The 14,996-nt window shown below is 42.1% G+C and overlaps 1 protein-coding gene across 1 annotated transcript; it reads right to left on the bottom strand.

Annotated features, from left to right (window-relative positions):
* Window positions 1–8,870: 8,870 nt before the first annotated feature.
* On the bottom strand, window positions 8,871–14,364 carry LOC311342401 (extracellular calcium-sensing receptor-like; the record flags this gene model as incomplete). Its single annotated transcript, XM_084467240.1, has 11 exons — window positions 8,871–9,293; window positions 9,386–9,667; window positions 11,307–11,500; window positions 11,687–11,810; window positions 11,889–12,098; window positions 12,240–12,776; window positions 12,869–13,057; window positions 13,210–13,389; window positions 13,515–13,606; window positions 13,697–13,938; window positions 14,096–14,364. The coding sequence occupies 11 exons, from the start codon at window positions 14,362–14,364 to the stop codon at window positions 8,871–8,873; spliced, it is 2,742 nt and encodes a 913-aa protein (XP_084323366.1).
* Window positions 14,365–14,996: the final 632 nt, after the last annotated feature.

Here is a 14,996-nt window from a genome sequence, read left to right as displayed (position 1 = left end):
AGGAGACTGGGTGGAGAGACGGGCTTGTGCATGTGCGCTCAATTTCACGTTAATTGGGATGTACAAAGAGAATCTGCGTGAAATCGTGCTTACTTGATTGATACATCCGGATGTACAAAGAGAATCTGCGAGAAATCGTGCTTACTTGATTGATACATCCGGATTTATTTGTGCGCAGCAGCTTTCCAGATTTTGGCGTCCGCAAAGTTTTAGTCAGAAATCCACGCAAGTCTTTGTACATGAGGCCCCTGGAGAGGCCCATCGACAAACTCTGTTGTTGGTGCCGCATTCAGAATGATCGATTAAAGAACAGGCTTGAACATCCTGCCTGCAACAAATACACCTCTCACATTTAGATTGCACTACACAAGAATGTTTGGCTTACCGTAAGTCCATAACAATAGGGGCCGGTATGTTGGAGCTGTTTTACTTTATTTGGTTAAGACTCATTTAAAGGAATGAGGAATGCTGCCATCTGATGTCGACCAGTGGTAATGACAAAGGCTTTATAATCAGGGCAGTCATTTCATGCAGGTGTGCAAAACGAACAGTGAAGAGCACACGGTCTTTTAGGCCACGTTTACATGACGGTCTGAACAAAAGACGCAAAAGTGGCGTCGCGTCTTCACTTTTTATTCTGCGTTTAGACAAGCGTTTTCGGGAGGAAATCTGCGTGCATACCGTGACGCAAAAGTGTGTGGAATTCGATTGGGTATGCATGCCAGGCGGCTATGATACACTATCACACAACACCGCCATGTCTGACTGCATGCATAGAATCTTCCTTCTTCCGACATTTGTTTATTTCCCTGTACTGGCGCATGTATGTGACGTAAACGTGTACGCGACATGAGCAGATCTGAGCAGAGCTTTGCGTCTTGGCAGTGTAGACGGAAACGCTACGGCGGAGCGTATTCAAGTTTTCCACTCTGGAGGGTGGTTTCAGATTTTTGCGTTTTTAAGCCCCAAAAACGCCATCACCGTCTAAACGAAAGGCACTTCCGATAAAATATTTTGTCGTTTTTACCCGCAGGCGTCCTCATGTAAACAGGGCCTTAGTGCTCCCAACAAATTTAGATTTTTTTGAGTATACAATCCACACAACCTACAGGACAGACTATGGTCAACTTTGACAGGCCAAGTGGTTGCAGTGACAAAGGAAACTGGAGGCAAGTACAAGAATCTCGACGGCATAAAGGCTGTAGCTAGCACCAAGCCAAAGAAGCTACCGACCTAACACAATTCTTCCTGCCCAGTGTGTTGAGATATGGAATAAAAAAATAGAATCAAGTCAAGTCGATCAAGGCTATTGACGTATTCTGAAATGCCCAAGCATATCTGGTGTTAATTTTTGAACACCCACATAAAAAGTACGCTGGAAAACACACATAAAAATGCTGATGCATTTAACACATTCAGCACCGGTCTGCAGATCAATGTATATCACGCTGGATTTCCATGATTGTTTACTTTCACCGGCGCTTCCCCCCTCCCCTTTTTTTTCTTTACCGCTTTACCCCACCCCAGACCTTTTTGTCCAATGATTGAACAATCTTTGCACACATGTGCGTTTGTTGACAAATTCTGGGACTGTTCCGAAATTGCAATGTGAAAAGGAACCGCACCAAACCAAAAAGTAAACATTGTATTTTGGTCAGACCAACGAGTGAACTAATGGACTTCCCTCGTGTGAATACCCCAAAGTAATAGAACTAATTTACTAAGCCAATCCAAGGCACCAACAAAAAGCCTTACTATTCACATTAACCAACACCCAACAGGTTAATTCAACCATCCAGGAAGTCAACAAACCTGAACATGGAAAAGGGTGACTTACAGTTCGCAGTTTCTTCTTCATAGCCAAATTGTGTGACTCACAGAATCCCAGTTTCTTCTTGAGGTTGACCTACGGAGAGTGCAACAAGCAAGATTACTTTTGGAGCTATGACACACACAGACACACAATTTAGTTTTATATTTGGATATCATATTTACATAGGCATTATTGGAATAATTGGCTAGTACTTTGACACCTGGGGCTGTTTAGTGCTCCTAACTCGCACTAAAAGTTTTTACGTAGGAGTTTTTTCTTAAAAGTAATTCACAAAGCTGCTGAGACCTACTCATACTAAGGATAAATCACTAAGAGTAACGCCCCCTTACGTTGATTCTCGTGCACAAGTTTAGAAGCTGTCAGTACGGTGATTGGTTGTTGAGTGCCGGTGGTCTCGGTAAAACTCATTCGCAACTTCCCACAAACGAGCCCACTAAATCAATGAAAAATAAATAGCCTAGGTGTTACGGGTCCTGCCTCCATGTTCCTAGTAGGAGGAGACTGGGCGTTACCTTGCAGTGACTGACAAAAGGCCGGCCCTCCCAAGTATATAAGCCTGCCTACTTCCAAGATGGCTGTCTCTCTTTTTCTCTCACACCCTCGACATGGCAGACGCTGGCTGGTCACATTTTTCTTTTGTTAACCCAGAACTCATTTGTTCAATCCGTATGTATTATTTTTGATCTTTGTTGATCTTTGATCTTTTATTTTATGGTGGGAGCGGTTGCGTTTTCTTTTGTTTTTGTGGCAACCCTCTCATTCTGTTAACCAAACAGATACATGGAAAAGAAATAAACAAAACGTTTTCTTTCCAAAAAATCTGTTTCTTTGAGTTATTATGTTAGTTGTTCACACGTTTTTAATGTGGGCTCGTAACACTAGGCTACAAATTAAGTCCTAACAAATAGTTATGGACAGTTAGAATGGCAGAATACATGCATAATGACAAGTTTGTGCAGACCACGATTAGACCTTATATCAAGGAGGTAATTAAAAGCAACCTGCAAACTATTATCCGATGAGCATATTTCCACTTTAAGTTTTGGTGTAGCCAGAAATTATGATTAAGGTACGCCTGTGAGATTTTGGGTGGCCTCAAGTTCACAGTGATTTACCGGAATGCTGTTAGAATAACTGTTGCAAGTGTCCAGTGGAAGCCAGGGTCCGGAGCGATTGATACTGCAATAACCGGAATAGGCTACTGATTCAATTAGGCTCGGCCAACTTTTATCAAATGCGGTCAGAGGACCTTGGTTGGTTTTTCGAGACCTTATACGACGGGATGAATGAACAAAATAAAAATAAATGACAAATGTTGAGTGAGCCACTTTCACTCAAACCATGGTCCATCATCAGGAATCCTCTGGAGGCTGCCGCAAAACATCCTAAATGCAGCACTGGTGCGCTCTCCACTAAATCACTCCATGCTGTACATGGGCGAATGACATGTATGGATAGAATCGCAAAATCCAATAGGGAGGGGGGTTTCCTTCACAGCCCCGCTTCTGTGGTAGCGAATGCTTGGACCTAGACCGGTCACTACGGTCCTAGTGCAATTCACATTTACTTTAAATTAAAACAAATCATTGTAATGATTTAATTCTGAAAATATTTAGGTGTGCCAGGACCACGCTTGGGTGTCACAGGCACACCCGTGGCTACGCCACTAAACACTTTAAATGTCAATACCATACCACCGTTCAAGTCCTCCTATCATGATGAATGAAAGCAAAGACAACGTGAAACACAAGCCCAACTGGTCCGACTCCCAGGACCAATTGCTACTGAGCTCTACTCTACTCATAAGTAAGAGTAGTTATATTATTTTTTACTTCAAACCATGTATTCCTATTATTATTTGAAATAAATAATAATTATTAAAGTGTTGTATTACTATTAATACATGAGACCATTAAGGATGATTAAAGGTATATTTAATTGCCCCCGTGTGTTTTAACCATCACTGATTGTTGCGATATTCCTAAATCGTCAGCATTGCAAAGTTGCATTTTCCCTGTTGCTATATATCGCAGTGTTATTCACTAATTCAACCACAAGTTTGATACCCTCACAATTTGCCTATATCTCCTTATCAATTTGCAGTCCTCCATTGTCTCCAAAGCATTCGGTCACGCTGCAGCCATTTTCAGATTCTCCGAACTTCCCGACTTCTGGTGGTGAATTATTTTTCAATAATGACCGTTGCTAAGCATATAATGACCTCTGTCAAGGAAAGTGGATTTTTTTCACATCTTTTGTATCACTCCGCAAGTAGTCCGGTAACTTATCAACCCCAGCGTACTCGGTTGGTAAGTGACGTCAACGTCTTTGGTGGACTATTTCTCTGCTGATCAACACTACGAATGCTGGTAACAAATGAATTGTAAAAAGACACACCGTGTGAAGTTATTTTTTCGTTTGTGCAAGTAGCCGTGTAATAAGCGGGATAATGTATAGAAAGTCGCCGGTCATTATTGGGAAATAAGCCCCTTCAGGGCGAAGCAAGATACCTCCGCTTCACGTTCGTGTCCTGTTCGCCCTGTCGGGGCTAATTTCCAGATAATGACCGGTGTTCTATACATTATCCCTTACATAAACAATTCCACGATTGTTAGCGATGTCATCCTTCCAGAGGTCTGATACGTCACTTATGTGTGTTTCGATAAGATGTCATGGTGTGTTCCAGATGCCTCATATACCTTGGAAGTGGGGAAATCTCCCAGATTTCTTGCGGCATTTCTCAGAGGCACGCCCCCTTTTGGTCGTGCCTCCTGGGAATTCTGAGAGCTGACCGAGCGATGTGATGACACTCTCAACAAAAATGGCTGCGCCCGTGAAGAGTTATTTTCTCTGTATTTGTAACACGTTGGTCATTTTAATGTTGATTTTAAATGCTCTTACACACTTGATTACATTGCTACTTTATTCCGGTCAACAATGTATGTATTGCACGGTCTTGCTGTGCGTGCAATACAATGTAAAGTTGTGTTGAGGCTAATGTAGCTAACAATAACAATGACTAGCCAATGACATGATATGATCACAAAGACGAACGGGAACGCTATAACAGGAAATGACGTCACAAGTGAAACTCAGAAGGCTGGTGTCCCGAGGTATCTGGAACACACCATCAACATAGCGGAGATGCCTTCACAGGTGAAATGGCCGGTGCTAACGTAATTTAACCATTAACTTGACGGCCATGGAATGTGACGTTGAATATTCTGACCACTTTAAGAGGCCATACATATAACGTTGTTCATGACTTAAAGGGATACTTCACTGATTCAGAACCAGCATTCTATCATTATAAAATCGCTATTATAATATTTTTAAAAGTGTGTTTCTTCCCTCAGTCTAACCCAGTCCTCCACTCCTCCGGCTGCTCTGCCGGCGGAGCAGTCCGCATACGACCGAGAGGTCCGAACAATGGAGAGTCGGAGAAATGATATGGACCCGAAGTGAACTGACAGCTGTCTGCTGAAACATCGCTTTCTCCTCCATGTCGCGTTTCAATCTGGACTTCAGAGAGTCAAAGCCAAAGTTAATTTCCCCCAATTCCTTTTGCCCATGGGCGAGATAAACCCGACGCAGTCTGTAAGATTCATAATATCAGAGAACACCCCCGTCAGTTCGGCCGCGGCGCAATGAATTAATAAAGATGGTAGTTATTTTACAACCTCGTTGATGAGCAACATTTAGAAAAACATGGACTTTTAATTCAGCCTTGGGTTAAATCAAAGCGTAGTGTGTACTGAATGCACGTTGATGATGATACACTCCTTATAGGGGGTAACTACATTGGCACGACACCGGCTTCCTCCATCTTCTGCACCAGCTTTTTAAATAAATCGCCGACCCAAAGTTAGTTGACAGCTCTCTACTGAAAACATCTCTCTCCCACCGGAGCAGCCCCTCCGCTGCCTGTCCGTATACGGCATTCCCCGCCGCATCGCAAGGAATGAATAAAGATCGTAAACACGTCGGGAGAAAAAAACATTTATTTTGACAGATGTGCCCGAAGTTACTACTTTACAACCTCGTTGATGACCCACATTTAGAAAACATGTACTTTTAATTCAGCCTTGGGTGAAATGGAAGCGTAGTGTCCGTGTGTTTCCACCTTTAATGAATGCATGCCATGCGCGCTCCCGCGGCCGGGACACAATTCTTATAGGGGGTAACTACATTCACCGGCTTCCTCCATCTTCCACGCCACCTTTTTAAATAAATCGCTGTTTCTCGTTATCCCTTATCCGACGGCGGCGACAACAACAACAACAACACGACTATCGTCTCCTTCTACTTCCGGCTCACGGCCCCCGGGAAAAGGTCTCGAGCATGCACAGAACGCAAATCAATGCATAAGCCAATTCGATTGGCTACATGCACGCTTAGCTCGACTATGAATCGCATTATCTAGGGGTCTTAACTCGACTATGAGTAAGCCAATTCGATTCGAGTATAGCTCGACTAAAGTGTATACATGCGTCTTAGTAATCCAATCATAGTTGGACTAAGCCAATAAATCGACTTTCTTGAGTGTCATGTAAACGCACTGAGTATCGGCTTACAGCTGTCCGGCATTTCCTGGAGTGGATACTGCAAGGTGAGAGACTTGGGAGAGGCAATCACCTTGTTTTGCCAGCCTGAATAAAACTTCAAATTCTTGTTGGTTGTTGTGATTTGTTTACTAACCCAAGTGCTGTTATACTAAAGTAGGCCTACTGTATAAGATAAACACTTATTTCAACTGGGGAGAAAAGGTTGAGTACAAATACTTGATATGCTGAGCTACTGTAATTAGCAAATGTTTTTATGCTGTACAGTAATATACAAATAATACCTTAAGTACTTGATATTGTTATCTATTCTTGCTACATTCATACATGATGGCTGTATGCTGAACCTACTTTGCATCTTCGTGATTTATGCCACATAAATTGTAGTTTTAAAAAAAGATGGAAAAAAGGTAATCTGACAAATGTAAATAATTATTGCAGTGAAGTGGTTTGTTACCCCACAAGTTTGTTATGGTGAACATGGGTTTATACAGGAATCCAAGGTAAGGTGGTAAAAACAATATAAGATTTTATTCACAAAGGAAAATGATCCAATATAATAACATTACAAAGATAAGTCTGTGGTGATGTGTGTGTGTGTGTGTGTGTGTGTGTGTGTGTGTGTGTGTGTGTGTGTGTGTGTGTGTGTGTGTGTGTGTGTGTGTGTGTGTGTGTGTGTGTGTGTGTGTGTGTGTGTGACATACGAAGCAGGAGATAGTATGCTATGCGGCACACCTGTCCCGTTAGACATCTTTATCCTCGACATTGATCTGCTCCTTATTTCTATTGCCCTCGTGTAAGGCTCATCTCACCTGTGTCCGCTGTTGGATTGAGATATTCTCTTCCTCCCCTCGACGACTTTCACCGCATGTACCTCACTGCTGTTACAGCGGTTAGCTTGTTCGAAGCAGTCGGGCCAACCGTACTCTAGATGCTCAACTTATTTTACATGCTCAGATGTTTTATGATATGATATACATCTTTATTAAATTAAAACTAAAGCGTCGCCCTTTACATTTAAATTGTAGTATTTTTCATAATATATATTATAATAATTTGTTCCGGTCCCTAGGACACCTCGTCTTTATCCAGGCGTGTTCGCCGGTTAAATAACAATGGCAGGGTCCGAGCGGCGCGAAAACTACTATTGAGGCCAGTAGTATGGCAAGCCGAGTGTGCCACAAATCGCCGTCAATGAAACGCGTCCTGACCGACTTCACGCGTTCCAGAACTCGTAAGTTACTCGTCGAGTAAACGATTAAGATCGCATAGCCTATCTCGTATATCATACAAAATAAAAATAAATGTAAATAAAGGACATTTTATCCCAATATGCAACAATTATGCAAAGTAGAACATTGGGTAGTATTCTATTTTGACAGTATAGTGAAGAGGCCAGCAGAGACCGCCAGAATTGCATGCTAAATGACAACGCAGTAGCAAGCAGTGATCGACTGAAACTTGCATAACAATTGAAGCAAACTATTTATATTGCAAGTCTTTATAGACTTTTCGATAAAGACCAATGTGGCTGTAAACTGTACAGTACAGTATAAAAACATGTGTGATGTGCAATCACTATATTCTTTGCACATTGCACATATTGGGTCTTTTTTTTTTTTTTACATCATTTTGTTGACGATACACTTCAAGAGGATCACAAGCTGTTCCCCAGTCCCACACACCACCTAGGTGGCTTAACTTGGCTCCTCTGACATCGGGACACAGGTTGAGGTTGTAGAAACCAGTTTATTGTAGCGTTTGGAAGGTTTTGCAGGCAGAGCAGGTGTTCCATAATGATATGTCCCATCTCCAAGAGTGTGTGGTAACCAGGCCAGGTTTATCCTGTGAGCCTTATCACCAAATGCCCAATTGTGCAGCCTCAATCAGCCCAAGAGCCTAATAAGCCTGACTCAGGCCAGATGAGTCTGCTTAAACCAACCATCAATCATACACACTTCACAATGAGGTTGATAGACAAGGCATGGGAGGGCAGAAGGTTGGAGTTGGAGTGTATTTTATTCATTTTGAGTGGGGAAGTTGTATGACCCAAATGAGCATAAGTCATTACTCCATTTAACTTGTCCTTTCTTTTTTCAAGTTTCAAGTTTATTTATTTCTCAAGTATATTGATTCACTTTTTTTTTTAATGTAAATATACAGGATTATAGCCAAAGGCTAATTTTCATCCTTAGTCCCTGACAGGTAGATGGTCCCTAAATAAATAAAATAAAATAAAATTTCTATCTGCCCATCAGGGGGTTTTCTCAGGCCTCTAGACAGCCTTACATGGAGTCTAGAAGGCTGTTCTACACTCCCTATATACCCAGTATAGTACCATGATCACATCAATCATTGGGCAGGAACTCAATACACAATTTCATTTTACAAATAGATAAACAGCACATGAATTAAAGATGATATTTGTAAAATATTTTAGTCTTTGCTCTTTGGAGAGTCTAATCTATATTTTCCTATCTGCCCATCAGGTGTTTCTTGGTGTTTCTCTCAGGCCTCAGGAGAATGATGAAGCACTTTGGAGCAAAGATGCACAGCAGCAGGCCATAACTAGAAGCCAGGATGGCAAAAATCTCCACAGCCACAGAGTACTTCCCTGGAGAGCTGATGTAGGCTGGGACGAAGGCCACCCAGACAGCACAGAAGATCAGCATGCTGAAGGTGATGAACTTGGCCTCATTGAAGTTATCAGGTAGTTTCCTAGCCAGAAAAGCAAGTAGGAGACAGAGGCAGGCTAGGAAGCCTATGTAGCCTAAGACAACTGCAAAGCCCACCACTGAACTCATGGCACACTCTAGGTTAACCTTTGACCCCTGGAAACCAAGGTCACGATAAGGCACAGGAGGGCTGAGGGACAGCCAGATTACACAGATGATAACCTAATAAAAAGACAAACATCAAACTAGTTAAATACATTAAAATATATGTCCTTGCTAATAATATTTTATATTTAACATTTCATAATGCTCACCTGTATACAGGTGTAGAAGCAGACACTGCCTCTTTGCTGGCCTGTGCCAAACCACTTCATCAGGCCTCCAGCTCCTGGTCGAGCTGAGCGGAAAGCAGCCAGGACCACTATGGTCTTCACCTGAAGGCAGGAGACGCAGAGGACAAAGCTGATCCCGAAAGCTGCCTGCTGTAGGCGGCAGGACCACACGGAGGGACGACCAATGAACACCAGCGCACACAGGAAGCAGAGCTTGAGTGACAGGAGGAGCAGGAAGCTCAGCTCTGAGTTATTTGCACGCACCTGGAGGTGGAATATGTGAGACAACACGGTTAACATGAAGTAAAACGATTGGTCAAAGGTCAAACCTGGAGGTGGATTATGAGAGACCACAAGATTAACATGAATTAAAACACTTTGTTACGTTTGTCTCAATAATAAAACATTCTTGCTTACGGGCTATGTTCAAATTAGCTCACTTGTTCCCTAGTATTTGGGAAATTCAGTGAAAATAAGTTTGCTTCATATGTAAGCTTATTTTTTTGTGCATTTGGTGTATTAAAGGGGTAGTTCAGGATTTTGGACATCGGGTCTCATTTCCAAGTGAGCCAGTGTGTTATTTATCATTGGAGACCGTTTTCAACACTTTTCATTGTCCTTCTAGTTGCAGAAATCGCTGGTGCTAGGCTAGCACAAGTCGAGGGGAACTGCTAGCCTGCCAATAAAAACTGTTTTACCCACTCCCGAGGCAAACCAATTATAATGCCTGACTATCGATGTAAATGTTTGTGTTGATAGAATAATATTAGAAATAAAACTATCCTTGTATCGCAATGATCACATTACATTTTGGGGGACTACTTTCTCAGCAGCAGAATTTCACTTTGCTCCGGTGTAGCAACCAATTCACTACAGCAGAAGGTAAACAGAGAAGCACACTCCAGGTAATATCAGTCCGCTGCTGCCGTAACTTGTTTCCAACTACAGGGATTCTAAACTACTAATGATAAATAACACACACTTGGAAATGAGACCCGATGTCCAAAATCCTGAACTACCCCTTTAAGTAGTGCACTACGCATAGCCGTGGGAAGTGGGGTTGCGGGAGCACCCCCTGCAGGAAAGCATGTGGTATGAAACATATTACATATGTTTCATACCACAACATATTACATATGTTTCATACCACTCATGATAAAAAAAACGCTCTCGTCGCTCAGTATATCATGCACTAATGTAATGTTACATTAAACCTGGGAGATCTAAACAAAAACTAAACAAGGACTTATCTCCACTACCCCTGAACGTCAAGCAGTGTTTTGTGTAATTCATTAAAGAACATGAATTTATGTATTAATTTATGTATTAATTTATATTAAATTTGTTTGCTTTGTATCAATCTAAAAGCGGTTGCGACATTTTGTCACCCTTTTTTTTTTAGTGGAGCCATCATTTCTTGACAGTGATAATGTATGCCTTTCCTGTAACAGCGAAAGGAGTTTCAATGAAATACAATCAATTTTGTAACATTTCAAAAAGCCTATTTTTACGGGTTTCTGCAAATTAAGCCGAACTACACTCACCCACTACAGCACACCCAACCAAAACTCACATGGCACAGCCCTGGCACTATGTGGAGGACACAATGGGTGTGTCACTATAAAGTAGTGACACCCAAAATAGTCCACTAAATGGGTAACAACCAGACCAATTCAAACAGGGCCCTTGTGTGTGACCTGTGAAAACCATACACCTTCACACATCTGCCACCTAGTGGAAAGGCATGTACATATATTAAACATGAATGCATACACAGCTTTTTATAAGACATTACACTCAAAATTAATTATTTTGTGAGGAATTTGCATCTGGTGATGATTTTTGGGACCTACAGGGATAGTGAGTAACAGAAAATACTGGTTGTGTTACACAAGGCTCTCACCACAGGAGTGTGTCGATAGTGGAGGAAGATGACAAACACAGCTGCTGTCACCACAGCACCAGACACAGCTGCTGTTGTCAGGACGATACCCATAGTCTCATTAAAAGACAGGAAGTCCACTTTGCGAGGAATACAGGCTGTGTGCCCCGGGTTCGACCAGAACTCAATAGGACATCGCCTGCACTGATGGGAACCTGAAATGACATGCATCAAATTTAAGAGAAAACACATCACATACATTTTTTTGCAGTCAGCTAATGCATATTGCAAATATATATATTGTCATGGAGAACACTGCATATACATTACATTACAATGTAGCTGAGTTAAAACCCATTGGCCTATGTCGACATTGAATACGAAAATATAAACTGCCTTACCAGTCTCATTGCTGACCTCTCCATCAGTGCAGGGGATACAGTCAAAGCAGCAGACAGGCTCTCCTTTTTTAATGGCTCTACGGGTTCCTGGGGGGCAGCTCTCACTGCATACAGAAATAGGCACCTAAACAATGAAATAAATAAACCAATTAATTGTATTCAGTGGAAAATGTATGTGACATATTTTACTTATTCTTACTACCTGAGTGGAACCTGTACTCCACTGAATTGCTGATTCGTTGAGATGGAGATCAGATCCAACCAAGCGACCAATCATAAACATTTCCAGTGACCCATCAGGGCTGCTCTTCCAGTTGACCAGGTCATAAACAGCTGGGATGTCGGCTCCTTGGAAGAAGAACTCCTCCCCGTGTGGTGTAGTGAAGTTCACCTTGTTCAGGTGCTCCAATAACTGAAAGGCACGTGTTTTAAAAATATAAAATACCGGGGTAGTGATGTATTTCACCATTATTAACACATCAAGATAAGCATCACAAAGTGAATTAATATCAAACAGCTTTGTTTCATCTCAAGTCAATTATTTTTCACATACCTCTTTTGGTGTAATGTTATAAGGTGGGCTACAGGTGGAGCTGTTGTGTGTTGGAGAACTGCCTTCATCTGGGCACGACAGAAGGCTGTGCAGCCCGTGGGCCGCAGCATACACAGCCAGGTAGGCATTATATGCGGCTCTTAGGTGGGAAGTGTCAGTAAAACGATTCTGTACACCCTCAAGTGTCTCTCTGCCACTGCACAGCGGTATGGAAGCTGCCAGTGGAGACCTGTTAACATGAGACGCAGTCGAGATATTTGTTTTGGTTGAACTGTCAGACCTGGACAGAGGTGTGACTTTTGATTGTGTTGTTGAAAGGCTACATCCAAACTCCTTTTCCCAGAATTCCCTTAAAAACAAATCACCCGGACGATCAGCAGGATGCAACCTTCTCAGAAATTGTTCAAATCCTGGTATACCTGCACTGCGAATAGCAACACCTAGCACACCATTTGCCACTTTAGTGAGGGCAACATTGTGTAAAAGATCACTGGCAGTGCTCCAAGCCTCGCTGGCTAGGAATTGTCTATCAGTCACCTACGGGGAGAACAGAAACATGGTTGAACAGCCAAAACAATGGACAATAATGTTTCCCAAAAAATGTTGTGCATTTTATAAAAGTGTCTTACATTTATTTTTGCAAGTTGCAGAAACAGCTCTGCCACATCTGTGTACCAGGTAAAGATCAGTATCACTCTTGCAGTGGAATTCTGAATAGTGGTAGCAACACGTTTTGCATCTTCCTCAATAGTCTCCCTGCTAAGGATTTCAGAAAATGCCACACACACCCCTGACTCCCGAATTTCCTCCTCAAATACCTAGAAACAGGGGCAAAATAAGATTTCAAGGAAGTAAATAATTTGAATACAATAGGACAGTGGATTAAAAGATGGTGATGAGGATGAGAAGAAGAAGAAGTGTTAAAAAATAGCATTAGACATTCATTTTATATGACACTTTACCAAGTTACCTGGATGGCCAGACGGCCATAGTCATTATCCGAAAGCACAGCTCCAATCCAAGTCCAATTAAACCGTATGGCAAGGCGGGCCATGACCTTAGCCTGGTTGATGTCACTGGGAATGGTCCGGAAAAAGTTAGGATACTGTTGTCTGTCACTAAGACACGGACAGCTAGCAAGGTAGCTGATCTAAAAAGAGAAATACAAATAAATATAATTTAATATATATATATATATATATATATATATATATTTATTTTTTTTATGACTTAAAGTGTAGAAATGTGTTATAGGATATCGATGGTGGTTCTCACCATAGGTATGAACAGAGGAGCAAGGGTCCGAGACAGAATCATGGCTGATCGGGATGCATCACCATCAATGATCACAGGGACAGACTGGCCCTCTGATGGAAGCATTATAGGCAAAGTGAGGAAAAAGCATATGTGGCAATCAATGCATTAAGCGACGGGCACAACACTTTCACATTGTATACCTGTCCTTTCCGGAGTTTGGTTCAACCACACATGAGAGGATCGCAGAGCAGCCGTTGTGTTACAGGTCGAGCCGTCTCCCCCGACCAGCGAGAAAGCACCTAGGAGGGCCCAGGGGTGTCGCCCACAGCTGTCAAGGATACGGTAGCTGAGTCTCACGCCTGGCAGAAGGGAGGGGTTGCTGTTGATTTCCTCCAGCGCAAACTCCATGGCGTACATAGACATCAATGGCTCTATTTGCAAACTGTGTGCACGGGAAAATAATAATTTAATGTGAATATCACTCATGCAGGCTGCTTGAAAACACACAGACAAAAACAATTCTAAATGGCAAATTCAATATTTGTAATCAATTGGACAAACTGATAGCACACTAAAACACACAAATAATCAGATTTTACCCAGTGCATGGATTGAAGTGTGGAGGCTTAACGAAATCAATGTCTAAATCCGGCGGTTGGTAATGGAGGGTGAAGAGCCCACCCAGGACAATGTCTCCATCCTGCCCCAGGTTGCTCTCTTCCATTGGTGAGCCCGCACGAGAGCACATGGCGGTCTGCACCCCCTCCAGACCCACCCTGAGCCCCACATCCCTGCTCACCATCACAACAAGCAGCAGGGAGGGAGCCCTGGAGGACCACGCAGTCAGGAGCAGAGACACCCAAGACATGGAGGCTTGGTGGAAAATACACATTGAGATTGATATTTCAGTAGTATAATAAATTGTTGAATGAAGGAAAAACCTTTTCAATTAGACCTAAAACCGCACAATAAACACATGAATCCAGCAAAAAATATTTGGCTAAAACTGCAAATCCATAGAAAAGTTTGCATGCCTTGGTATACAGACTCCTGCCTTTAGAGAAAACTTGTAATTTAGGTGTATATGTATTTTTTTTTCAATTTCATAAAGACACACCAGAAGAATCTAAACTGCTACCTCTAAACCCTATGAATAATTAACCATGAAACTGCCTTTTTATAAACATGATTAAGCCTGAAGCTGTATGTTTCTTGGACACGACATACAGAACATCTCTCCAGAGTGAAGGATAAACAGTTGCGTGCTACTCAGTCATTATGTGCAATTATTAATCAACTCCCAGTCCAGTGGTAATGTGTTCAATTCCCTACATCCACGGGTTACCTGTAGGCAACCTTAAGCAAGATTAAAAACCCTATTTATGGAATGTATATGAACTCAAGTGTCTCAATCAATAATAAACATTATCTTTGTTATACTGTACACAATGTACAGTATATTTCGCAGACATATACAGTACATGCTGGGTTATGTTGGGT

The sequence above is a fragment of the Micromesistius poutassou genome, assembly GCF_964030765.1.
Source record: "Micromesistius poutassou genome assembly, chromosome: 4".
In the NCBI taxonomy this organism is placed as follows: Eukaryota; Metazoa; Chordata; class Actinopteri; order Gadiformes; family Gadidae; genus Micromesistius; species Micromesistius poutassou.
Note: the sequence above shows the minus strand (reverse complement) of the source record. Positions and strands in the feature narration are given on the sequence as shown.